The sequence below is a fragment of the Lithobates pipiens genome, unplaced genomic scaffold, assembly GCF_037356315.1.
Source record: "Lithobates pipiens isolate NorthernLeopardFrog02 unplaced genomic scaffold, aLitPip1_a1.2 Scaffold_19, whole genome shotgun sequence".
NCBI lineage: Eukaryota > Metazoa > Chordata > Amphibia > Anura > Ranidae > Lithobates > Lithobates pipiens.
Window position 1 is genome coordinate 361,523,339 of NW_027507764.1, and position 26,921 is coordinate 361,550,259.

The following is a 26,921-nucleotide window of genomic DNA, read 5'->3' on the forward strand; positions in this document are numbered from 1 at the left end:
GCATAGCTGTCCACCTAAACTGACAGGCCTTTACGGAAGAGTGGCAAGAAGACAGCCATTGATGAAAGAAGGCCATAAGAAGTCAATTTTGCAGTTTTCAAGACGTGGGGGACACAGCAAACATGTGGAAGAAGGTTCCCTGGTCATATGAAAGCAAAATTTTTATTTTTGGCCTAAAAGCAAAACTCTATGTGTGGCGGAAATCACCCTGAACACACCATGCTCTCAGTGAAACATGGTGGTGGCTGCATCATGTTGTGGGGATGCTTTTCTTCAGCAGAGACAGGGAAGTTGGTCAGAGTTTATGGGAAGATGGATGGGGCCAAATATAGGGCAATCTTAGAAGAAAATCTGTTATGCCCCGTACACACGAGCGGACTTTTCAACATCCAAAGTCCGTCAGACCGAGTCCGTCAGACTATCCGATCGTGTGTGGGCTGCAACGGACTTTAGCTTCGCAAAAGTCTGACGGACTTTAGAAATGAAGCATGCTTCAAATTTTCCCGACGGAACTCCGCCGGACCCGGTCCCCTTCGAAAAATCCGCTCGTGTGTATGCTACTCCGACGGACTAAAACCGACGCTAGGGCAGCTATTGGCTACTGGCTATGAACTTCCTTATTCGAGTCGGGTCGTACGTCATCACGTTCGAATCCGTCGGAGTTTAGTGTGATCGTGTGTGGCCAAGTCCGTTCGGCCGAAAAGTCTGTCAGAACTCCGTCGGAACTCCGGCGGAACTCCTTTGGAAGTCTGTCGGACATAAGTCCTCTCGTGTGTACGGGGCATTAGAGTTTGCAAAAGACTTGAGACTGGTGCAGAAGGTTCACCTTCCAGCAGGACAACAACCCGAAACATACAGCCAGAGCTACAATTGAATGGATTATATCAAAGCATATTCATATGTTAGAATGGCCCAGTCAAAGTCCAGACCTAAATCCAATTGAGCATCTGTGGCAAAATGAAAATTGCTGTTCACCGATGCTCTCTATCCAATCTGACAGAGCTTGAGCTATTTTGCAAAGAAGAATGGGCAAAATGTCACTCTCTAGATGTACAAAGCTGGTACAGACATCCCCAAAAATACTTGCAGCTGTAATTGCAGCGAAAGGTGATTCTACAAAGTATTGACTCAGGGGGGCTGAATACAAAGGCATGCCACACTTTTCACGTATATATTTGTACAACATTTTGAAAACCATTTATCATTTTCCTTCCACTTCACAATTATGTGCCACTTTGTGTTGGTCTATTACATAAAATCCCAATAAAATACATTTACATTTTTGGTTGTAACATGACAAAATTTGGAAAATTTCAAGGGGTATGAATACTTTTTCCAGGCACTGTAGATACCTAACATGTCACGCTTTAAAATTGCAAAAGTTATAGCGTGTGCACACTAGGGCAGAGATATGCAATTAGTGGACCTCCAGCTGTTGAAAACTACAAATCCCATCATGCCTCTGTCTCTGGGTGTCATGCTTGTGGCTGTCATGGTCTTGCTATGCCTCATGGGACTTGTAGTTCTGCAACAGCCAGAGGTCCACTAATTGCATATCCCTGCGCTAGGGTATATTTTCTGGAATTTACGCAGCTTTTAGTTTATGACTCATTTCTTGAGGTGCTAAAATGGCAGGGCAATACATACCCCCACCCCCCTTCCATGACCCCATTTTGGAAAGTAGACACCCCAAGGAAGTTGCTGAGAGTCATGTTGAGCCCATTGAATATTTTTTTTTGTCACAAGTGATTGAAATATTACAAAAAAATAAAATTACACAAAGTTGTCACTAAATTATATATTGCTCCTGAGTATGGGGATACCTCATGTGTGAGACTTTTTGGGAGCCCCGGAAACCAATCACCACTTTCAGGATTTCTAAGGGTGTACATTTTTGATTTTACTCCTCACTACCTATCACAGTTTCGGAGGCCATAAAATGACAAGATAGCACAACCCCCCCCCCCCCCCCCCCCCAAATGACCCTATTTTGGAAAGAAGACACTTCAAGCTATTTGCTGAGAGGTATGTTGAGTCCATGAAATATTTTATATTTTGCCACAAGTTTCGGGAAAATTACATTTTTTTTTTTTACACAACGTTGTCACTAAATGATATATTGTTCAAACATGGCATTTATATATGTGGAATTACACCCCAAAATACATTCTGCTGCTTCTCCTGAGTACAGGGATACCACATGTGAGGAACTTTTTGGCAGTCTAACCACGTGCAGGACCCCGAAAACCAATCACTGCCTTCAGGCTTTCTAAGGGCGTAAATTTTTTATTTCACTCCTTACTGCCTATCACAGTTTTGGAGGCCATGAAATGCCCAGTTAGCACAACCCCCCCCCCCCCCCAAATGACCCAATTTAGGAAAGTAGACACCCCAAGCTATCTGCTGAGAGGCATGTTGAGTATTTCACTTTTTGTCACAAAGTTATGAAAATTGAAAAAATAAAAAAATATACATTTTTCTTCTCTTTCTTCATTTTCAAAAATAAATGAGATCTGCAAAATACTCACCATGCCTCTTAGCAAATACCTTGGGGTGTCTACTTTCCAAAATAGGGTCATTTTGGAGGGTTTTGTGCTATCTGGACATTTCAGGGCCCCCATAACTGTGATAGGTAGTGAGGAGTAAAATCACAATTTTATGCCTTTAGAAAGCCTGAAGGCGGTGATTGGTTTTCAGGGTCCTGTACACAGCTAGGCTCCAAAAAAGTCTCAGACATGAGGTATCCCTGTACTCAGGAGAAGCAGCAGAATGTATTTTGGGATGTAATTTCACATATGCCCATGGCATGTTTGAGCAATAGATCATTTAGTGACAACTTTGTGCAAAAATAAATAAATAATTCTCCCGCAACTACTTGTGGCAAAATATAAAATATTCCACTCAACGTGCATCTCCTCAAATAGCTTGGGGTGTCTACTTTCCAAAAAGGGGTCATGGGCGGGGGGGATTGGGCTATCTTGGCAAAACTGTGATTGGTAGCGAGGAGTAAAATCTAAAATGTACACCCTTTGAAATCCTGAAGGCGGTGATTGGTTTTTGGTGTCCTATACGCGGCTATCCCGTACTCAGGAGAAGCAGCAGAATGCATTTTGGGGTGTAATTCTACATATAGCCATGCTATGTTTGAACAATATATCATTTAGTGGCAACTTTGTGCAAAAAAAAATGTGCTTTTCCAGAAACTTGTGACAAAATATAAAATATTCCATGAGCTCAACATGCCTATCAGCAAATAGCTTGGGGTGTCTACTTTCCAAAAAGGGTCATTGGGGGGGGGGGGGGCGGTTTGAACTGTCCTGGCATTTTATGCACAACATTTAGAAGCTTATGTCACACTTGAAGACAAAAGCCTTTCTGACACTTTTTGTTTACATGAGAAAAAATAATTTTTTTGCAAGAAAATTACTTTGAACCCCCAAACATTATATATATTTTTTAAAGCAAAGGCACTACAGATTAAAATGGTGGGTGTTGCAATTTTTTTTTCACACAGTGTTTGTGCAGCGATTTTTCAAACGCTTTTTTTATGGGAAAAAACACACTTTTTTTAATTTTAATGCACTAAAACACACTATATTGCCCAAATGATTGGATACCAAACACAACATGATTTAAAATTGCGCACATACATGCAGCAGCGACAGACTACATACATTTTTAAAAGCCTTTAAAAGCCTTTTCAGGTTATCATTTTAGATCTACAGAGGAGGTCTGCTAAAATTACTGCCCTCGATCTGACCTTTGCGGTGATACCTCACATGCATGGTCCTTGGTGTTTACATGACACCAGACCAATGCTTGAGTTTGCCTTTGCATGTGTTGTATGTGTGGGGACAGGGGTGCTTATTTTATTTTATTTTTTATTTTATTTTTAAACTGTTTCTTTAATTTTTATTTTTTTTATAATTTTTATTGTTATCTCAGGGAATATAAATATTCCCTATGATAGCAATAGGTAGTGAGAGGTACTCTTTTTTTGAAAAGACGGGGGTCTATTAGACCCTAGTTCTCTCCTCTGCCCTCAAAGCATCTGACCACACCAAGATTGGTGTGATAAAATGCTTTGCCAATTTCCCAATGGCGCTGTTTATATCCAGCGAAACCTAAGTCATAAAATGCTCGAAGCTTCCGGTTTCTTAGGCCATAGAGATGATTGGAGCTGTTCTGGTCTCTGATCAGCTCTATGGTCAGCTGGCTGAACCACCAGCTGCATTCTTGGGTTCCCTGTTGGGACAGGAGAGCCCTAGAAACCATGGAAGATGGTGGGGGGGGGGGGGGTGGGGGGCGTTCCCTCCCACTGCTTATAAAAGCAGTCTAGAGGCTAATTAGCCACTAGGATTGCTTTTATATGAATGCTGACCGCTGGCTAAAAAGAATGATACCAAGATGATACCTAAACCTGCAGACATCATTCTGGTATAAACGCTCAAAGTCTAGTAACATACCAGTACGTTGCTGGTCCTTGTTGGGCATATATTGTAAAATTTTTTTCACACAGTCTGTGGGCTGAACGAAAAAAAGTAATTGATCTGTGGGTATGCCCACCATTAGAATATTGCCCTTCATCCACCCACTTCTGATGATGGGCATACATGCACCATTTTTTATTAACTGTGGTGGTGAAATCACCTCCAACAGCACTGGAGTCACGGCTTTACATATTATGGGAGAAAACGCTGTTACTGTCAAGATAAATAAACCCATGCTGCAGCTGAATGGCGTACCTGCTAAGCAAATGATGGTTAACAATAAAACAAAGTAGCATTACAGTATAACAGTAAGACTTACCATACCTGCAAAGGAAATACAATAAAACATAGTAAAAGTAAAACATTGCAATCTGTGCCAAAAATATACGCCGAAGCATGGGGGCAATCCGCCCCTAATGTTAGGAGCAAATCACTCCTCAACCCCTGCTGCCCCCATGATTCGGGAATATACTCTTTTTTTTTAACTGTGGTGGTCAAATCACCTCCGACAGCGCTGGAGTCGCAGTTTTATGTATCATGGGAGCAAACGCTGTTGCTGTCAAGATAAATAAACCCGTGCTGCAGCTGAATGGTGTACCTGATAAGAAAATGATGGTTAACAATAAAACAAACATTACATTATAACATACCATACCTGCAAAGCAAATACATTAAAACATAGTAAAAATAGAGAGAACGATAGCTATAAAACAATAGTAAGCAAACAGTAGAGTAGACAGTAGAGAGAGAACATAAGAGAGAGAACAATAGAGAGAGAGGAGTAAAATACAACCACAACTATTTTTGGATTTTTTGTTTTTTTTTTGTTTTTGTGCAGGTTTTTTTCACTTTTATAAAAACTGTAAACTGAACGTTGCAGATTGGGGTCTCTCAAAATTTGATGGTCATCACATCTTTCGAGACTCCAAGACCCTGTTTTAGTGTGCCTAGGACTGTTTGGTGCTGTACCCTATGCTAAAACTCCACTAGTGTGTGGTAGCGTTTGAAACATTCACCAATGCAGAGACCAGGTTGGTCAGGACAGGAGGGACAATAAAAGCGGGTGTCATGCCTAAATCCGCGTTTGCTGCAGACATAACATCTTTTTTGGGGGTTTCTTTGGGTAGGGGTATCAGGGAGGACAAAAGGAAAATGCTTCTCATGCAGCCGGCTCACTGCATTTGGATTGGGAAGTTGGGCCAGAGCACTGTCTGGAAACAGAAGGGCTCTGATGATCTCTTCCTGGAATTTAAGGAAGGATCCAGTCCATCCTGAAGCTCTGTATAGCACATGAGTGTTCAGCAAAGCCAATTGAAATAAGTATACAGACACTTTTTTTGTACCAGCGTCTGGCCTTACGGGCAACTAGGTATGGAGCCAACAACTGGTCGTTGAGGTCCACCCCTCCCATGTTAAACAGGAAGTAAAGGCAAACATTTAAAAAAAAAAATGCACACCCTGTAAGGCAAAGGCATAATGAGCTAGTATGCATAGCATACTAGCTCATTATGAATAACTTACCTGAGAACGAAGCCCCCGAATCGGTCCTCCGTCTTCCTTTTCGCCGGTGCCATGTATCCGGGTCTCGCTGCTCCGGCGCTGTGATTCGCCGGAGGCACGATGACGTCACTCCCGCGCATGCACACGGGAGCCAACACTCGCGGCATATCGCCGCAATCTGCGGCCTGCCCCAGTGCGCCTGCACGCCGCTGTCTACGATGCATGCACCGTAGACAGCGGTGGCTGTCTTCGGGTAAATATCTCCTAAACCGTATAGGAGATATTTCTTGGACCTACAGGTAAGCCTTAATCTAGGCTTACCTGTAGGTCAAAGTTGGTTGTAAGGGTTTACAACCACTTTAAGGTTGTATTCCTGGACACAGAGGGGTTTCTCCACAAAACCTCCGCAGGAATTTGGACTGCCGTGTTTGCTTGAAGCGAGGACAGAATGAAAACATTCAGTGAATCCCTCCACTTCACTGCTAACAAATTATTACACCTCCAGCAGGCTCTCTACCCTGTCTAAGTCGGGATTCTACAAGCCGTTGGGGGAAGCCCCGACGAATAGATCTCACGGTGCTACATGCGCCAATTCCATAATTAAAAAGGTGACTAAAAAGTGGCACGCTTGTGTAATAATTGTCCACATACAAGTGGTACCCCTTTCTGAATAAGGGTGACACCAAGTCCCACACAATCTTACCAGCGCTCCCTATGTAATCTGGGCAGTTCTCCAGCCCTACGTGACTATCTCTTCCTTTATAAACCATAAAACTATATGTATAGCCTGTAGCCCTATCACAGAGCTTATACATCTTGACCCCGTATCTGGCACGCTTGCTGGGAAGATACTGTTTGATAGACAAGCAGACAGAAAACTTAATCAGGGTCTCATCACGTATAGTAAAACGTATAGCAAAACTGCGGTGGCTGCTCCGGAACCGGTTAAAATCTCCATAGAGCTCTGCTTTAAATTTTTTACAGGTTACCAGTTTAGAGTTACAGAAGAGGTCTTGTGCTAGAATTATTGCTCTTGCTCTAACATTCACGGCAATATCTCACATGTGTGGTTCGAATGCCGTTTACATATGCTAGTGCAACCTACGCTTCTGCGTGTGAGCACAAGGGGACGGGAGCGCTTTAAAAAAAATTATTTAATCTTTTTTTATTTTTCACACTGTCCCTTTCATTTATTTTTTATCACTTTTATTCCTATTACAAGAAATGTAAACATCACCTGTAATATGAATAAGGCATGACAGGACCTCTATATGCAGACATCTGGGGCCAATGAGACCCCAGATATTTCCTTCTACCCTGGAAAGCATGAGATAAAAAAAAAACCTGATCTCTGGTTTTCAGGTAAAAAAAAACTAACAGTGTTTACATCTGCTAGTGCTGTAAGTGAGGTCACTTCTGCTCTCCCAGTGTCATAGACATAGGTGTGCACAGGGGGTGTGCCAAATGTGCCTGGGCCCACCCTAATCACTCTTTGCGGTGCTGATTCCCCCTACTGCCCAGGCTTCTCCCCGTGTTGTGCCCCACCACTGCAGTGCTGCTGGCTCTCTTTCCCCCCCTACCCTGGTTGCTGCGGGGATGTTTCAGGATGGAGAGTGGGGTAAGGGGATAATCCATATGTCATTGAGCGACCCTTTCCTTTCTAAGTTAACACACTCACTGTGTTCAATCATAACTGAAGCATAGTAAGCTGTGCTTGCTATGCTTTCGTTTGTAAATGCACAGGAAGCTGCTCAGCACACAGCATTTCCCATTCATTCACTGCCCCATGCAGCTGAGGCTTTACAGAAAGTCATGTGTGTTTGAGCTTTGGGATGCAAACCCTAATGCAATAGGCTGCATAGTGTCATAGAGATGGCTGGAGACGTCCCCTCCTGCTGCCTGTGAAAGCTACCCAGCGACTGAATAGCTGCTAGGGTGGTTTTTACATGAGGCGGAATCATCGGCTGAAAACACAGATATTTGGATGATGCCTATAGTTCATATGACATCCTATGTGCACGACATGGTTAAGGGAATCTCTTGGAGACCCACAGGTCACCAGAACTAGTGCCCCCGTTGGAAGATTTCCCCTCTTATGCCCCATACACATGGTCGTATTTTCCGACAGAAAATGTATGATCGGATAATGTTGTCGCAAAATCCGACCATGTGTGGGCTCCATCTGACTTTTTCCGTGGGATTTTCCGACTCACAAAGTTTGAGAGCATGATCTAAAATTTTCCAACAACAAAATCCGATCGCATAAATTCCGATCGTGTGTAGACAATTCCGACGGACAAAGTGGCATCCTTGGCAATGGGGTGCGGCTTGTCATGCAATTTTGAACTGTCAAATCGCATGACGAATTTCACTTGTGAACCAAGGCTAAATGTAGAGGGGCTGTTTACAGCTATTAACCAAATAGACACTAAACAAATGGCATTTACAAATTATTTTTCACCATAAACTCATGGATCCCTGATGCCTAACCTATATGTATGAATCACCTTTGGAGCATAATAATATAGTTTACTTGATTCTACATGTTAAACACTTTGGTTAATTTTTCACAATTCTTTTACTTACTTTGCTATGCTGTCATTTTTTTTTCTTTTGTGTATTTTTTGCTCCAACATTTTATGAACACAAAATATTAAATATGGTACCTGTAGTTTTTTAAGGGGGTTGTAATGGCAATGACCCCTGAAGTTCTCTTCTAACATGTCCCCTGGCTGTCTGACAGTCTTCTGTAGCATGTCATGATAGATAAAGGCCATACTAAGATAGATGGATGGATGTATAGATGGGTGGATGGATGGATGGATGGATAGATTGATGGATGGATAGATGGATGTAGATAGAAAAGATATTGTGCAAATAATAAATCAAACATGATCACAACCAATTCCATAGCATCATTAGATTCATTCCCCATAATGATCCTAAATTTCTTGGTATAATTCATTGACTACATACATAGCATGCAGCAAAGTTCTCAAATATCTCTATAGATAAATAGAGACTGACTCCAGCATGAGGGACCTTTTTCCACAAAGGGTGCACCAAAAAGCCTCAATCAGATAACACACTACTAGCATGTAACACCGTATAGCTGTAGATCTCCAAATAATACAAGTATTGTCCAAGCAGGGCCATCTGCCACGCGTGACTAAATAAGAAAAACCTCCAGCATGTGCACCAATTAACTTATTCAAGATTAGGCGCTGCAGCTGAGATATGCAAACACATTTAACTGAGGACTTCCAAATAAATGTCCAGACAGGGTTATTTGCCATAAATAAAATGTGTAAAAAATTTTTGTATAATCCTTTTTTCACAACTGTGAACTTTTTCTACAATAAATGCATATGCAAGTATATATTAGAAATCGATTTCTCATTTGAGGATATAGAGATTGTTGCCTATCAAATGACAAATGTAATGTAAAATATTACTGTAAAGGTAAACTACAAGCTAAAACTATACACTGATATAAGCTGTAAAATACATAAATTAATGCAGCTCTGTAATCATTTGTACATCATTAAATGTATCTTTTAAATACTAGTAGTGTAAGTACCAGACCTGGTGTCAACCTCTTGCAGTCTCTATATATCATCACTGAAGTGTGATAGAAAGAAGCAGCACAAGGAGCCAATCAGGTCATGTGCTGACACAAGCATGCTGATAGAAGGGGAGGGCAGAGTGGCAGAGAGATGAGCACATTGCTGTGCTGCTTCTCCTTTCACTGTCCAGTTACAGGATGGGATGGGTCCAAGCTGTTCAAGGTTCAAGGAAAAGGATTGAATGATGCTGGCCATCAGACTTATGCCGCCTACACACGATCGCACATTCCGACAACAAAATCCATGGGATTTTTTCTAACGGATGTTGGCACAAACTTGTCTTGCATACATACGGTCGCACAAAGTTGTTGGAATTTCCGAATGTCAAGAACACAGTGATGTGCAACACGTACAATGAGCCGAGAAAAATGAAGTTCAATAGCCAGTGCGGCTCTTCTGCTTGATTCCGAGCATGCGTGGAACTTTGTGCATCGGAATTGTATACACAGAATCGGAATTTAGGAGAACGGATTTTGTTGTTGGAAAATTTGAGAACCAGATCTCAAATTTTGTGTGACAGAAATGCAGATGGAAACTGTTTGATGGAGCCTACACATGGTCGGAATTCCGACAACAAGCTCCGATCATACATTTGCTGTCGGAAAGTCCGACCGTGTGTACGCGGCATAAGAACAATCTAGCAACAGAAAAAAAAAGTACTGTAGAGAAAATATATGGATTGAAGCTGAATATTGCTGCAAAAGCAGTTTTTATTTTATCTTTTTTTGCTCTACTCATTTTATCCTGTTATTTTTGTATGCACCACTTATTCTTAAAAATACAGCACTTTTTAAGAGAAACTAAAATGGTTTTATGATTTATACAATTTTAAATTGATTTATATCAGCTAGTTTTATATCAGTTTTTTTTTGTTTTCATATGAAATGTTTACTACATGAAGAAGGATCCCCAGAACACTAGAGGTTTGCTAAAGAGACAGCACAGCAGAAGTAGTCACCTTTTAGACACAGCTATCTTAAATGACAACCTTGTAGTGAGCCTTCTGATAAAGAATAAGCACTGTCTGCAAATATCACAGGGAAAGGCATAATTACAGTATCTCACAAAAGTATCTTATCCCTCAGATTTTTGTAAATATTTTATTGTCTTTTCATGTGAAAACACTGAAGAAATGACACTTTTCTACAATGTAAAGTCGTGAGTATACAGCTTGTGTAACAGTGTAAATTTGCTGTCCCCTCAAAATAACTCAACACACAGCCATTAAACTGTTGGCAACAAAAGTGAGTACACCCCTAAGTGAAAATGTCCAAATTGGGCCCAAAGTGTCAATATTTTGTGTGGCCACCATTATTTTCTAGCACTGCCTTAAAGTGATTGTAAGGGTTTTTTGTTTTTTTAAACACATCATACTTACCTCCACTGTGCAGCTCGTTTTGCACAGAGTGGCCCCGATCCTCGTCTTCTGGGGTCCCCGATGGCTCTCGTGGCTCCTCCCCACATCAGATAACATCAGTTAATCTTGGATTTGATTGACAGCAGCTGGAGCCAATGGCTGCACTGCTATCAATCTATCCAATCAACAGCCAAGAACCAAGAACAGGCAGAAAGACAGCGCATCCCAGCCGGGTCAAGTTCCAGAGCTCAGGTAAGTAAAACGGAGGGGCTGGGGGGCAGTCACTGCCAGGTGTTTTTTCATCTTAATGCATAGGATGCATTAAGGTGAAAAAACATGAAGGTTTACAACCCCTTTAAGCCTCTTGGGCATGAAGTCCACCAGAGCTTCACATGTTGCCACTGGACATGGACATGGTTACAGTAATCAATGTCATTAGTCTGCTTGTCTTCAGCAAACTGTTTGCAGGCTTTCTAGTGCATCATCTTTAGAAGAGGCTTTCTTCTGGGATGACAGCCATGCAGACCAATATAATGCAGTGTGCGGTGTATGGTCTGCGCACTGACAGGCTGGCCCTCCACCCTTTCAACCTCTGCCGCAATGCTGGCAGCACTCATACGTCTATATGGATATGGATATGACGCTGAGCACATGCACTCAACTTCTTTGGTCGACCATGGTAAAGCCTGTTTTGAGTGGAACCCGTCCTGTTAAACTGCTGTATGGTCTTGGCCACCGTGCTGCAGCTCAGTCTTGGCAATCTTCTTATAGGATAGGCCATCTTCATGTAGAGCAACAATTCTTTTTTTCAGATCCTCAGAAAGTTCTTTGCCATGAAGTGCCATGTTCAACTTCCAGTAACCAGTATGTGAAAATGAGAGCGATAACACCACATTTATCACACCTGCTCCCCATTCACACCTGATATCTTGTAACACTAACAAGTCACATGACACCGGGGAAGGAATATGGCTAATTGGGCCCAATTTGGACATTTTCACTTAGGTGTGTAGTCACTTTTGTTGCCAGTGCTTTAGACATTAATGGCTGTGTCGAGTTATTTTGAGTGGACAGCAAATTTACACTGTTATACAAGCTGTACACTCACTACATTACATTGTAGCAAAGTGTCAAATGTGATGGGTGTACTCATTGGATGCTAGATAATTGATGGTGATTAGGCTTGATAATGCGTTTTAATGTATCCCAGGAACCATTTTTGTATGTGTCTTTTGTATTGAAGTTCACTAGAGCTCAGATACCATATCTTCAGTTATGTAAAATGCTTCTGTGCTTTTCTTTAAGCAATAATGATGTGGCAATGAGTATTGCTTTCACCTATGATGCAGGCACAGGCAGAACATGCAAATTCTATGTATGGTTGGGATTTAATGACCCGAGTGCTGCAAGGCAGAAGTGCTAACCATTACGCAGTCGTGTTGCCAATTGAGCTCCTCCAATTGCATTCTCAATCCAATAAAGTTCAATAGAATACAACAGATCTGCTTTCGAGCTTTAAAAATGCATATAGTGGCAGTAGTGTTTTCTTTTACCCTCCCTTGTACCTTTTACTTTACGGTTTATAACAATATAAAAATGCAATAAATCTATCACACATGTATATCCAAGTCCATATAACAAAGCAGGTGAACCACGTGTTTGGAAAAGAATCCGAGAGCACAAATCTGAAGTGACAATCCCTCCATCTCCAAAGTATTTGCTTCGCTGACCACATGTAGTGGAACCCTTAACTAACAGGCGGTCACAAGCACAGGTCCCTCACGGGGAAAAGTACAGCAGAGTACTAATGTTCCAAATCTCCAATACGATACACCAGGACCCAACACCAGGATCATACAAATAAAAAAGAGATCTAAGTGCTCTCCATTAGAATAATCCAATGCTTTAATAAAACAAAGATTTGCTACTCACATGGTATCACTTAAAATCAGGCATATAACAGAGGACAGTGTACTGTGTATGAGCATAGGATGGCAGTGAGTGACGTCATCCCAAGGTAGCTCCTCCCCCCCATACGCGTTACGTTCATCAGAACTTCCTCAGCGGGGCCTGGAGTCCTGGTGTATCGTATTGGAGATTTGGAATACCAGTACTCTGCAGTACTGCCCCATGAGGGACCTGCACTTGTAGTTCAGGGGTCTCCTACATGAGGTGTGCGAAGCAAATATTTTGGAGGTGGAGGGATTATCACTTCAGATTTGTGCTCCTGGATTTTTTTCCAAACACGTGGATACCTTCTGCTCACCTTACCTGAGACTTGTGTTTCACCTGTCTTGTTATATGGACTTTGATATACATGTGTGATAGATTTATTGCACTGCACTTTACAGTTGATGTTTCTAAGATAACTATTTGCTTGTCACCAATGTTGAGTAAATTCAGTCTTTATTTGATACAGTAAAGTACAATAAAGCTATTTACACAAATGAGGACATGAAGTATCAAAGAATGTTTTTTTTTTTCCTTCCTGGCAAATGTATCAGGACGTCATTTGTATCAATAAAGAGAACATGAAGTACACACATTAATTCTGTAATTTACAGCTCAGGAAGTTGCAGATTTCTTTTTTTTAAATGTGTAGAAAGAGAACATCTTTCAGATAATCATGCAATAGAAACAAAGTGTTATTATGACAAACAGACTAAATGCTATATCCGTGGTCTTTAAACTGCTGCCTGGGGGCCGGATGCGGCCCTTAGCTTTCCTTTATCTGGCTTTTGAGGCACTTTTCATCCCACTGATACAAGACACTATTCCTACCACTGACACCAACAATGGGGCATAATTTCTCCCATTGACATAAACAATGGGGCACTATTCCTTCCACTGATATCAACGATGGGGCTCTATTCTTCCCCCTAATACCAAAGATGCATTGTTTACTCCCACTGATGCAAGGACAATTTCTACTCCCAATGGCCCCTTTTTTTAGAAAGCCTGGAGACCCCTAGACCCCTGTGCTATATGCTCTGTTTAAGTGTGTACCTATAATACCCCCCCCCCCCCCCCCACTGTGCTATATGCTCTGTTTAAGAGTGTGCCTATAGTATCCCTCCACACACACACTGAAGTACAGTAGTTATTGCAGAGTCCCTTCCTATATTCTTAGTAGGAGCTGGTAGACTTTTTTTGGATGTGCCTGCTGATCACACTTCAAATACCAGGCCTGAACAACAAAGTGATTGCATATTTTGACTTCTCCAAAATGTTGCAAGGGCTGAACTTGGTACTTTTGCTGTCATTGCTTCTCCTGGTGGCACCACCCCTGCATTTGAAAGACAGGAAATATGCTTTAACATCGCTAATAGGGAGTTGTTTATTTAGGTGAGGAGCATAGTGCATGTACTGAAAGTCTTGTAAAAAGTCTTGGAAAGTCTTGGGAGAACAGTGATCACTTGGTATATGATGTAATCCATAGCCAAAGGCAATATGGACTTCCTCTTCTTCAGATTTTGATAGTGTTGGTCATTGACAATGCCATCTGTGTTCTACTATGATAATGATGAAAATATTATGCCACTGCAGGTGCGACACTGTTATATTATGACACAAACTGACAACAGATCGAACACTACCAAAGCTCGGAGGAAAGGATTATTGATTATTGTTCTCCAACTTATTGAAGTTTTTAAGACTTTCTGTTCACACAGACAGTCCTCAACTACCTCCACCATCTTTCCACTCTGAGGACTCGGGTCATACCACCACAGACCATCATCAACAAGGTCTAAGCCCTTGTACACACAGTCTGAAATTCAGACGGAAAATGTCTGATCGGGCTGTGTTGTCGGATAATCTGACCGTGTGTGGGCTCCATCGGACTTTTTCCGTCGGAATGCCGACCAACAAAGTTTGAGAGCTGGATATAAAATTTTCCGACAACATGATCCGATCGGACTTTGTCCAATCGTTTGTAGAGAATTCCGATCGGACATGTGCCACGCATGCTCAGATCAAATTACAAGACCAAAGCTATTGGCTACTAGCCTGAACGTAGACCCGCTGTAATTAACGAACGTCATCACTTTCCAAACGATCGGATTTTCCAACAACTTTGTCCGACCGTGTGTTTGCAACACCAGTTTCCGACAAAATCCGTCAGAAAAAATCAGACGGATTTTGTTGTAGGAATGTCCGACCGTGTGTACAAGGGCTAAGTGCTACCTCACACATATAATACAAAGCTCAGATCCCCAGTGAGTCAGCCCAGCCAAATCTGATATTTGCATTTCAGATGTTTACCCCACTAAACTGCATACTAGCAGTTTTCCAGGCTACAGAAGCCAAACATCTTCACTTGATTTACTGGGTTTGCCCAAGAGCATTATTAAAATAAACTTAAGGGAAAACTATTTCTTTAGCTTTAGGGATTAGAACATCTGTCAGGCATTTCTTGTTGTTTGAGCTCCTGTTATAGAGATTTGCCCTCTCCTTTCATTACTGTTATTATCAAAAGTAAAAGTGAGAGAAAATTCCAAATTTATAGTTGTCAGCAGAACAGGAAAAAGGGGTAAATCTTCCATTTGGCGGAGACTAGTTCTGGTGACAATCCAGTACTACCTCACTTTGGAGGGATTTCCTCCCACTTCCTGTTTTGGCTGTGCGACAGGACATGAAGGGAAATCTCCCCAGTGGGAAACAAATGGCAAAAAACCTGATAGGGATTATAACCCTCCCTTACACAAATAATAAAAAAAGTTTTGCCATTAGTTCTACTTTATTTTTCACCCTACTAGAATTTTTAGAAATAGAAATGTATTGATTACTGAATAGAAATAAGATGCGACTGGGTGATTTTTTTCAAATCAGCGTGTATCCATAAATAAAATATTTATTTTTAGCAGACTATTAACCCCCCTGGCGGTATTCCCGAGTCTGGATCGGGGTGAAAATTCAGTACCATTAGCAGTAACCCCGAGCCAGACTCGGGATTGCATTGCTGAATCCAGGATGAGTATTCTTACCTTATCCCCTGGATCCAGCGATGTCCCCCCGCTGTGCGAGCGGCTCGTCCTACGCTCGATTTATCACCGAGCCGAGCTCCATTCCCTGCGAGCGTTGCAACGCACGGGGGCGGAGAACAGCGCCAAATTCAAAAAGTGAAACACACACATTACATACAGTATAATGTAATCTTACAAATTACATTGCTGTATGTAATTATTTCACATCCCCTTTGTCCCTAGTGGTCTGCCCAGTGTCCTGCATGCAGTTTTATATTATAAAAACTGTTCTTTATGCATGGAAACTGGAGATTGTCCATAGCAACCAAAACTGTCCCTTTACATCAAAAGTGGTTTTAGACCAGCTAGAAAACAGCGATAATAAATTAGAATCACTCGCAGAATTGAGCGATAGCGATTTGTGGTGAGATCCGTCATCAAATGCTGAAAAATAATGACAGTGACAATTCTGCAACTGAGCAAATTTCAGTGTTTTTGATTTGATTACATTATTCAATTATTTTTATTATTATTATATTATTATTTGGTATAATTCTTTATAGTTATTTATTATATTTTAATTTATGATTTTGTTTTTCAAATTTTATCATACCCGGGATGTCTACTAGACTCTGGTTTGGACAGATTTAAGAGAGTTATTCTTAAGAATTACAGACCTACAATATAAAACGCCAAATTTCCATGCAAAATAATTGTACCGCTTTCAGCACCAAAAATCTGAAATAATCATACCGCCAGGGAGGTTAACAAAACAGACAGTAATATGTACATTTTTAAAATATATATACAGTATATAGAAAGCGCTGTGTAAATTGTTGGATACGTGACTGCAGTAGTTAACTTTTTCCATTTTTCGGGGGTTTTTTGCATTCTTGTCACCTGGCAATCCTGCCAGGCCAGTCCAAGGCCAACAATACTTACTGTACTGTATCTATGGAGCAGCAATATTTTCATTTAAAGCTGTCCTCCTGATTTGGGCTACAAATTATAGCCATAACATAGGGGGAGGGGTTCTGCAGTCCACAGAAAAGAACTGAGAAGTCTTATAATATTGTTTGAGGTTTCACTTAAGTGCATAGGGGGTTACAAAGGTACTGGGTTTCTGGCAGGATCAATAGGTATTATCTGTACTTGTATAAAATGTACACAGCATGAAAAAAAGGCAGGAATGCAGCCAATACATCAAACGACTGATAATCTGCGAACTATAACATTTTTGATCTTAGATTTGGATATACTTTAAGTACTAAGTGTGCGGCCCCAGAAAAGGCATACTGAAATACACAATACAGTATTCTACCAATTTCATTCCACAGGCTGTGCTGGGGCAGCTCCAAAAAGGTACCAGTTAGCTGGCACTGGCAGGCAGGGCAGAATTTTGAAACCTTGCACAGGATCTTGCGATGGCAAGACAGCAGTATTAGGCCTTGCTGTTCAGGTTGTTGCCCACATGAGAAAAATATAACTTCTGTGTTTTTTACTCTAGGTTTGCAAGATGGCAGATGTGCAAGGGTTAATGGACAGGCTGGAGAAAGCTGTAATTCGTCTAGAGACAGCCCTCGCTTCGTCCACTTTTTCCAAGTCTGCTGCAAATGATGTTGTGAATGGAATTGATGGAGGTAAAGTATAAAGATGCAGATGAGTGGTTATACATGTCTTGAATACAGGGTACTGGAAAGTAGTAGTGAGTAAACTAAAACTAGATTTTCAGGGGAGAAATTTGAAAGTGAAGATTTGTAAAAATAAACTTTTTATTAATACCATACAAAGGGTAATGATGTGCAATAACCCATATCTTATCTCTGTAGCTCAGATGTGGGCAGCCTTGGCACTCCAGCTGTTTTGAAACTCCCATCATGCTTCTGCCTCTAGGAGTCATGACTGTGATTGTCAGGTTCTTGCAATGTCTCATGGGACTTGTAGTCTCACCACAGCTGGAGGGCCAAGGCTGCCAAGGCTGCCTACCCCTGCCTCTAGCTGTTCAGCCATTTTTATCTAATGGTTTTGATGTGGCTATGATATGTACAATGTTTTGTTGTTTCCACTGGCAGTTCTAGTTGATTAGCATCAAGCATTCTCCAATAAAGCTGCTTTCTACATACAATAACAATTTCATCAACAGATCCTGTACCCTTGGACCTGACTAAAGGTGAAGGTTAATCACAGAGGAATCAAGGGTAGATTCATACTTAAACAATATGTTACCCCTACATTCCATATTTGTGATATGTTCCTGTTGTACCATGTACTTGTGTTAAAAAGTATCCAGTTTTCTTCTTAATGTTTTCTTTGTATGAAATACATGGTGATCCTGCCAGTCCCCCTGCTTTCCTATTTCAAACTGACCACACTTGACATAGAAGCAGATAATTTCCAGCCTGGACAGTTTTCTGGCTGTGCAGGGAGAGCATCCTGCCTGTCCTCCAAGGGCCAAGCCTTGTGCTGACACAGCCCACAGCCATTCACTAAAAACATCAGTGTACTGATGTTTCTCCACCCCCAGCTCTCTAAATTCATTATGCAGCTCAGAACAAAGATTATGTGATCACTTATAAAAAGTGAAAGAAGGTATTTAAAGTGTGTGTATACATACAGTATATATATATATATATATATATATATATATATATATATATATATATATATATATATATATATATATATATATATACAGTATATGTATAATACATGTTTTGCCTTTCATTTCTACTTTGAAATGAAGGGGTTGTTTTACAAGGTAAGGGTTCACATATATGAGGTGTGTCTATTAAAAAAATAGATTGTGATCCCACCTAATAAATAAAGCAGTTATAACTGCATGCCTGGTGACTTTAAACATGTTTGAACCTGCATGAAAAGCAGCAACACTCTATCATGTACAGTTGATTGTGAGTCGCCAGTTAGTTTGGTTGTGTTTTCTGTAGTGTGCCGAAAAAAGTTCAAATGCTTACTACAACCTATGGGAATGACGGCCTGTCTGGTGCATGTGTTTTTGAGTGGCACAAAAGATTCAGTGAGGGATGTGAGAATGAATTCCAAAAAGTTAAGTCAATGCTTAAAGGGACACGTTTTGAGTCAGTTGATGCTCTAAAGAAGGAAACGGTGGATGTGTTGAAAGCTGACAGGTATTGATGTTCTCCATGCCTTCGACCAGTGGAAAACAAGACTGCAGCAATGTATTAGTGCAAATGGGGAATAAGGGGACAAGCATTAAATTTGTAATACATATAAATAAAGGTGAGTTATTTAATCGATCTCATTTAGTAGACACACCTCATACTTTAAAGTGGAATTACACTGCATTTGAGCACCACCAACCAAAAATGCTATTTAACTAATTCTTTATATTTAAAGCAACTGTATCCATCCATCCATGTCCATGCTCTATCTTTCTTCACTAAGGGAAACCGGCAGTAAAGCCTTTTGGCTTCACAGCTGTTTCCCTACTGTGCATGCACAAAGTGCACTGCACTTTTTTATTGGCCCGGCTGTGATGGAAGGAGGAGGGAGGCTGAACTTCCGAGGTACATCGCCTCAGCTCCATCTCACCGAAATAGGGACAGGGGCCTGTCAAAAACAGGTACCCGTTCCACCCTCCCCCCTGAAAGGTGCTAGCACTTGAGGGGGGAAGGAAGCTAATACATGGAGGTTCCACTTTTGGGTGGAACTCCACTTTAATGTTGATTGAGAGAGTGAAGTTCCGCTTTAACCATTCTACTGTGATGTGTTAATACAGTATATCACAAAAGTGAGTACACCCCTCACATTTTTGTAATTATTTTATTATATATTCAAAACACTGAAGAAATTACACTTTGCTACCATGTCAATTGATTTATATCAGCTGTTTTTATATCAGTTTTTTTATATTAAATGTTTACTACATGAAGAAGGATCCCCAGAACACTAGGGATTAGCCAAAGAGACAGCACAGCAGAAGTAGCCACATTTAGACACAGCTATCTTACATGACAACCTTGTAGTGAGCCTTCTGATAAAGAATAAGCACTGTCTGCAAATATCACAGGGAAAGGCATGGTTATAGTATCTCACAAATGTATCTCACCCCTCAGATTTTTGTAAATATTTTATTATTTTTATGTGAAAACACTGAAGAAATTACACTTTGCTACAACGTAAAGTAGTGAGTGTAAAGCTTGTATAACAATGTAAATATGCTGTCCCCTCAAAATAGCTCAGCACACAGCCATTAATGTCTAAAATGCTGGCAACAAAATTGAGTACACCCCTAAGTGAAAATATCCAAATTGGGCTCAATTAGCCATTTTCCCTCCCCAGTGTTATGTGACTCGTTAGTGGTTCAAGGTCTCAGGTATGAATGGGGAGCAGGTGTGTTAAATTTGGTGTTATCTCTCTCATACTTGTCACTGGAAGTTCAACATGGCACCTCATGGCAAAGAACTCTCTGAGGATCTGAAAAAAATATTGTTTCTCTACATAAAAATGGCTTAGGCTATAAGAATATTGCCAAGACCCTGAAATTGAGCTGCAGCATGGTGGCCAAGACCATACAGCGGTTTAACAGGACAGGTTCCCCTCAGAACAGGCTTCGCCATGGTCAACCAAAGAAGATGAGTGCATGTGCTTAGCGCCATATCCAGAAGTTGTCTTTGGGAAATAGACGTATGAGTGCTACCAGCATTGCTGCAGAGGTTGAAAGGGCGGAGGATCAGCCTGTCAGTGCTCAGACCATACACCGCACACTACATCAAATTGGTCTGCATGGCTGTTGTCCCAAAAGGAAGCCTCTTCTAAAGATGATGCACAAGAAAACCTGCAAACAGTTTTGCTGAAGACAAGCAGACTAAGGGCATGGATTACTGTAACCATGCCCTATGGTCTTATGAGACCAAGATAAACTTATTTGTTGCAGATGGTGTCAAGCATGTGTGGTGGCAAACAGGTGAGGAGTACAAAGACAAGTGTGTCTTGACTACAGTCAAGCATGGTGGTGGGAGTGTCATGGTCTGGGGCTGCATGAGTGCTGCCTGCACTGAGGAGCTACAGTTCATTGGATGCCAACATGTACTGTGACATAATGAAGCAGAGCATGATCCCCTCCCTACGGAGACTGGGCCACAGGGCAGTATTCCAAGATGATAACAACCCTCAAACACACCTCCAAGATGACCACTGCCTTGCTAAAGAAGCTGTGGGTAAAGGTAATGGACTGGCCAAGCATGTCTCCAGACCTAAACCCTATTGAGCATCTGTGGGGCATCCTCAAATGGAAGGTGGAGGAGCGTAAGGTCTCATCATGGAGGAGTGGAAGAGGACAACTTGTGAAGCTTTTGTGAACTCCATGCCCAAGAATGTTAAGGCAGTGCTGGAAAATAATGGTGGGCACACAAAATATTGACACTTTGGGCCCAATTTGGACATTTTCACTTAGGTATGTACTCAATTTTGTTGGCAGCTCTTTAGTCATTGATGGCTGTGTTTTGAGTTATTTTGAAGGGGCAGTACATTTTCACTGTTATACAAGCTCTACACTCACTACTTTACATTGTAGCAAAGTGTAATTTCTTCAGTGTTGTCACATGAAAAGATATAATAAAATATTTACAAAAATGTGAGTGGTGTACTCACAGGGCTCGAATCCTGCGGGAACGCGTGGGAACGGCGTCCCTGCACTATTTTCACAGCGGGAACGCCGTTCCCTTTGCAGGACTAGAGCCGCCTGAATGAGATGTATGCAGAGTAGCGCAGGAAGCGTTTGGCTCTAAGCTCTCCCTCACTTCTCACAGCGCTGTTCGCTCCCCGGCGCCCCCCCTCTCTTCTCGTCTATGGTCTATCCCAGATGATGTCACTAGCCAATGGGGATAGACGAGAAGAGAGGAGGGGCCGCCGGGGAGTGAACAGCACTGTGTGAAGTGAGGGAGAACTTACTACAGCCAAACGCTTCCTGTGCTACTCTGCATACTGCCTAGTAAGATGACGATGTGCCCTATAATGTGCCCCCTGGTGTGCTATGTGCCCCCCTGCCCTTATTTCCTATGTGCCCCATGCCGTAATGTGCCCCCTGCCCTGATGTCCTATGTGCCCCACTGTGCCCCATTATGTGCCCTGATGTGCCCTATGCCGTAATGTGCCCCCTGCCCTGATGTCCTATGTGCCCCACTGTGCCCCATTATGTGCCCCATGCCGTAATATGGCCCCTGCCCTGATGTCCTATGTGCCCCATTATGTGCCCCATGCCGTAATGTGCCCCCTGCCCTGATGTCCTATGTGCCCCACTGTGCCCCATTATGTGCCCCATGCCGTAATGTGCCCCCTGCCCTGATGTCCTATGTGCCCCACTGTGCCCCATAATGTGCCCTGATGTGCCCCATGCCCTGATGTGCCATGTGCCCTGATGTGCCCCGTGCCCTTATGTGCTATGTGCCCTGATGTGCTATGTGCCCCATAATGTGCCCTGATGTGCCATAATGTGCCCTGATGTGCTATGTGACCCATAATATGCCCTGATGTGCCATAATGTGCCCCCATGTGCCAACGTTTCCCCATGCCCTGATGTGCCATGTGGCCCGATGTGCCCCATGCCCCGATGTGCCCTGTGCCCTTATGTGCTATGTGCCCTGATGTGCAATGTGCCCCATAATATGCCCTGATGTGCTATGTGCCCCATAATGTGCCATAATGTTCCCTGATGTGCCCCATGCCCTGATGTGCCCTGATGTGCCATGTGGCCTGATGTGCCCCGCACCCTTATGTGCTATGTGCCCTGATGTGCTATGTGCCCCATAATGTGCCATAATGTGCCCTGATGTGCCAACGTTTCCCCCATACCCTGATGTGCCATGTGGCCTGATGTGCCCCATGCCCTTATGTGCTATGTGCCCTGGTGTGCTATGTGCCCCATTATGTGCACTGATGTGCCCCATGCTGTAATGTGCCCTCTGCCCTGATGTCCTATGTGCCCCACTGTGCCCCATTATGTGCCCTGATGTGCCCCATGCCATAATGTGCCCCCCGCCCTGATGACCTATGTGCCCCACTGTGCCCCATAATGTGCCCTGATGTGCCCCATCCCCTGATGTGCCATGTGGCCTGATGTACCCTGTGCCCTTATGTGCTATGTGCCTTGATGTGCTATGTGCCCCATAATGTGCCCTGATGTGCCATAATGTGCCCTGATGTGCTATGTGCCCCATAATGTGCCATGATGTGCCATAATGTGCCCTGATGTGCCATGTGACCCATAATGTGCCCTGATGTGCCCCCATGTGCCAACATTTCCCATGCCCTGATGTGCCATGTGGCCTGATGTGCCCCATGCCCCGATGTGCCCCGTGCTCTTATGTGCTATGTGCCCTGATGTGCTATGTGCCCCATAATATGCCCTGATGTGCTATGTGCCCCATAATGTGCCATAATGTTCCCTGATGTGCCCTTGCCCTGATGTGCAATGTGGCCTGATGTGCCCCGTACCCTTATGTGCTATTTGCCCTGATGTGCTATGTGCCCCATAATGTGCCATGATGTGCCATAATGTGCCCTGATGTGCCATAATGTGCCAACGTTTCTCCCATACCCTGATGTGCCATTAGGCCTGATGTGTCCCATGCCCTGATGTGCCCCATGCCCTTATGTGCTATGTGCCCTGATGTGCTATGTGCCCCATAATGTGCCCTGGTGTGCTATGTGCCCCAATGTGCCCCATAATGCGCCATAATGTGCCCCATGCCCTGATGTGCTATGTGCCCCGTGCCCTGATGTGCCCCGTTCCCTGTGCCCCATAATGTGCCCTGATGTGCCATGTGGCCTGATGTGTCCCATGCCCTGATATGCCCCGTGCCCTGATGTGCCCTGTGCCTTGATGTGCCCCGATGTCCTATTTTTTTTCTTTTTTTTGGTGGGGGAGTGGATCTTGGGTGGGAGTTCCCACGCTTTTTTCCCTAGGACTTGACCCCTGTGTACTCACTTTTGTGAGATACTGTATGTTCACATGCATTTAATTCGGGCAGCCTATTTATTATGATTGGGCCACCAAAGCACTGCAATGGACACAAAGTGCTGCACCTGATGTGACATACTATAGCTTCCATGAATGAACAGAGAGATTATGGCTGCCGGGTATGAATTAGACAGGGCTGAGGAATATTGATTTCCACTATGTCAGCCAGCACAAGGGACAATGTGCATTATATATAAATAATGTTCCTTGTGTTGATTTTTTTTAAATGTAACCTACTATTTAGGTTCTAAGACTACATGTTTTTGTAAAAATTTTAGTGCTACTAGAATTCTAAAATTGGGTTACTGAAATAGCTACACTACATAAAGTATAGTAACAATGATCAATCATTGTATTTATACTGACTCTGTCCTGCAGGACTTTAGTTTTATGTACCAAGACTATAGCTGACAATAGCAGTGGAAGACTGCTTCCAGAAACATTTAAAACATTTAAAGAGCAAGTGTTAGCACTATCTGCTAATTGGGAGATATGGTATATACATTCACCACTAGATAACGCAAATATCTTAGAAGATAATTATCCCTTTTATGTTGACCATGTGCATTGGTAAATGGTACTTCACCAGCATCATTCTCACCACTTGTCAATAATTTATGAGGCGGTTCCACTTAGAAGGGGCTATTTCCAGCCTCTTAAGTAGGTGTCTAAATTAAGTCTTTTGGAATGTCCATTAGACAAGAGTAATTTGAATGATCAGGATCTTCATTATTCCATTCTTAGCTGATCAGCATGTTATTTATTTTTTAATTATTTATTTTAACTTTTTAACAGTACGTACAGGTGATACAGTCACAAGATCAGTATGTTTTGTTTATGTATCCATTTCTATCCAGTACCATAGTATATGGTATCAATGTTTGAACCAATTTTAAACATCCCCACTTTACAAAGTAAAGTTGATCCAAACAGGTTTTAAGTCTCTTGCTCAATGCTAAAGGCAAGAGTTTCATCAGTCTCTTGTTCTAGTCTTCATCAACATTTACTTTAATGCATGTTTTGTGGTTTGGAGCATGAATTTTGTGCATCCATTTAAGATGTGAATGATGCTGTTGTAAAGAGGCAAATAAGGTTACTACATATAAACACCAATTTAGTAAAAATTACCATTGTACCACCAACAGATAAAATCCTTCTATCCAGTAGTTTGTAGGTGACAAAAAGTCCTCTAAATAATTGTATGGAAGTAAATGTCATATGAGTTTACATGGGCTGCTTCCAACCATTGTGAGAATGAAACCACAACAAAGTCCCTAGAAAGGATAATTGTTTTCTTGTGATTTCCTAGTGTGGACTACAACCTTTGCTAAATCGCAATGAATGGGTGTGGATTCGTTTGAAACATGATTCTTTAGCTATTTTCAATCCCCTTATTCACTTTAAGCCACTATACATATCATTATGCAAGTGATTTCACATGAATAGCATTTGATGTCTTCCATGAATATCCAAAAAAGTGTATTGATACGCAAAATATATTTTTAGTTTTAATAGGGTAGGGAATTTCTATCAGGTTTTACTGTAGTCAGAGGCTCTGCTTGATAGTTTTCTTCATGTATTGTCTAGTAGAAATGTTGTCCCAGGGAGAGGTAGTGAGCAAAAAGCAACACAGACAAAAGAAAATGGGTGAATAGCAAAAAAGTTTGATATGCCTGTAAATGAAGAATTATGCACAAGTGAATGTGGGGGACGACATCACTAATGGAGCAAGGGAGGAGGTGGAATCCTTATGGGTAGAGCTTTAAAGGGAGGAAACCAAAGGGAAAGTAATACTGGGAGTATGCTATAGGCCCCCTAACCAGAGGGAGAAGGGGGAAGCGGACCTCCTATCGCAGTTTGGAATGGCAGCAAGGATGGGAAGTGTCCTTATAATGGATGATTTTAATTATCCAGACAAAGACTGGGCAGAAGGAACTGCGCATTCATCTAAGGCTCGCCATTCCCTAAATGTCTTGCAGGACAATTTCATGGGTCAGATGGTAAATGCACCAACAAGAAACAAAGTTTACTAGAGCTACTGATTACTAACAATACATACCTGATCACGAATGTGGAAATACGGCCAATGTAGGAAACACTGACCACAGGTCAATTAGCTTTAGCATAAATCACACAAATAGGAAACACAAGGGTAATACAAAGACACTAAATTTCAAGAGCCAACTTCCCTAAACTGCACTCCTTGCTAGGAGATATTAAATGGGATAAAATCCTAGGAACAAAGAACATGGAGGGAAAATGGGAGTGCTTTAAGAGCATATTAAATAAAGAAATTGGCCAGTGCATCTCAATGGGAAATTTAATTAAAAGAGCTAACAAAAGTCCTGGGTGGCTTAACTCCAATGTAAAAATGCATATAAAAGCAAAGGAGGAGGCCTTCAAAAAAGACAAGGCTCAGGAATCATCATCAGCATTCAAACTTTACAAAGAATGTAATAAGAAATGTAAAGGTGCAATCAGGGCGGCTAAGAACATGAAAGGCACATAGCGAAGGAGAGTAAAAAAAAAAACTCCAATAAATTCTTTAAGCATATAAATAGTCAGAACACATTGGCCTCATAAAGGATGATGAAGGGAATCTGGTTACAAAAGACGGAGAGATAGCAGAGGTTTTGAATTTATTCTTCTTGAGGGAAATGGGGGGATTCAGTAACCAAGACTGCAATGTTTATCCTCATAACACATCACAGGAAGCACCCTCATGGCTAAATAGGCTTGAAAAAAAAAGATAGCTGGCACCCGAGGGTCCTTAAGGAACTCAGTCAAGTGATTGGCAGACCACTGTTCCTAATTTTTATAGAGAGTCTACTGACTGGAATGGTACCAACTGATTGGAGAAAAGCCAATGTAGCACCAATATTTAGAAAAGGTCCAAGATACATCCCTGGGAACTACAGGCCAGTTAGCCTAACATCAATAGTTTGCAAGCTGGAGGGAGGAGCTTGAAGATAGCACTGGTGGAGA

At 42.0% G+C, this 26,921-nt stretch overlaps 1 protein-coding gene across 1 annotated transcript in view; it reads left to right on the plus strand.

Moving 5' to 3' along the window:
- Positions 1 to 26,921, plus strand: part of CAP2 (cyclase associated actin cytoskeleton regulatory protein 2) — a 225,345-nt gene that overhangs the window by 30,189 nt on the left and 168,235 nt on the right. The window contains exon 2 of the mRNA XM_077492238.1: positions 17,445 to 17,577. Coding sequence (XP_077348364.1) covers positions 17,454 to 17,577 — 124 coding nt within the window. The 5' untranslated portion in view covers positions 17,445 to 17,453. The remainder of the gene's footprint in view (positions 1 to 17,444; positions 17,578 to 26,921) is intronic.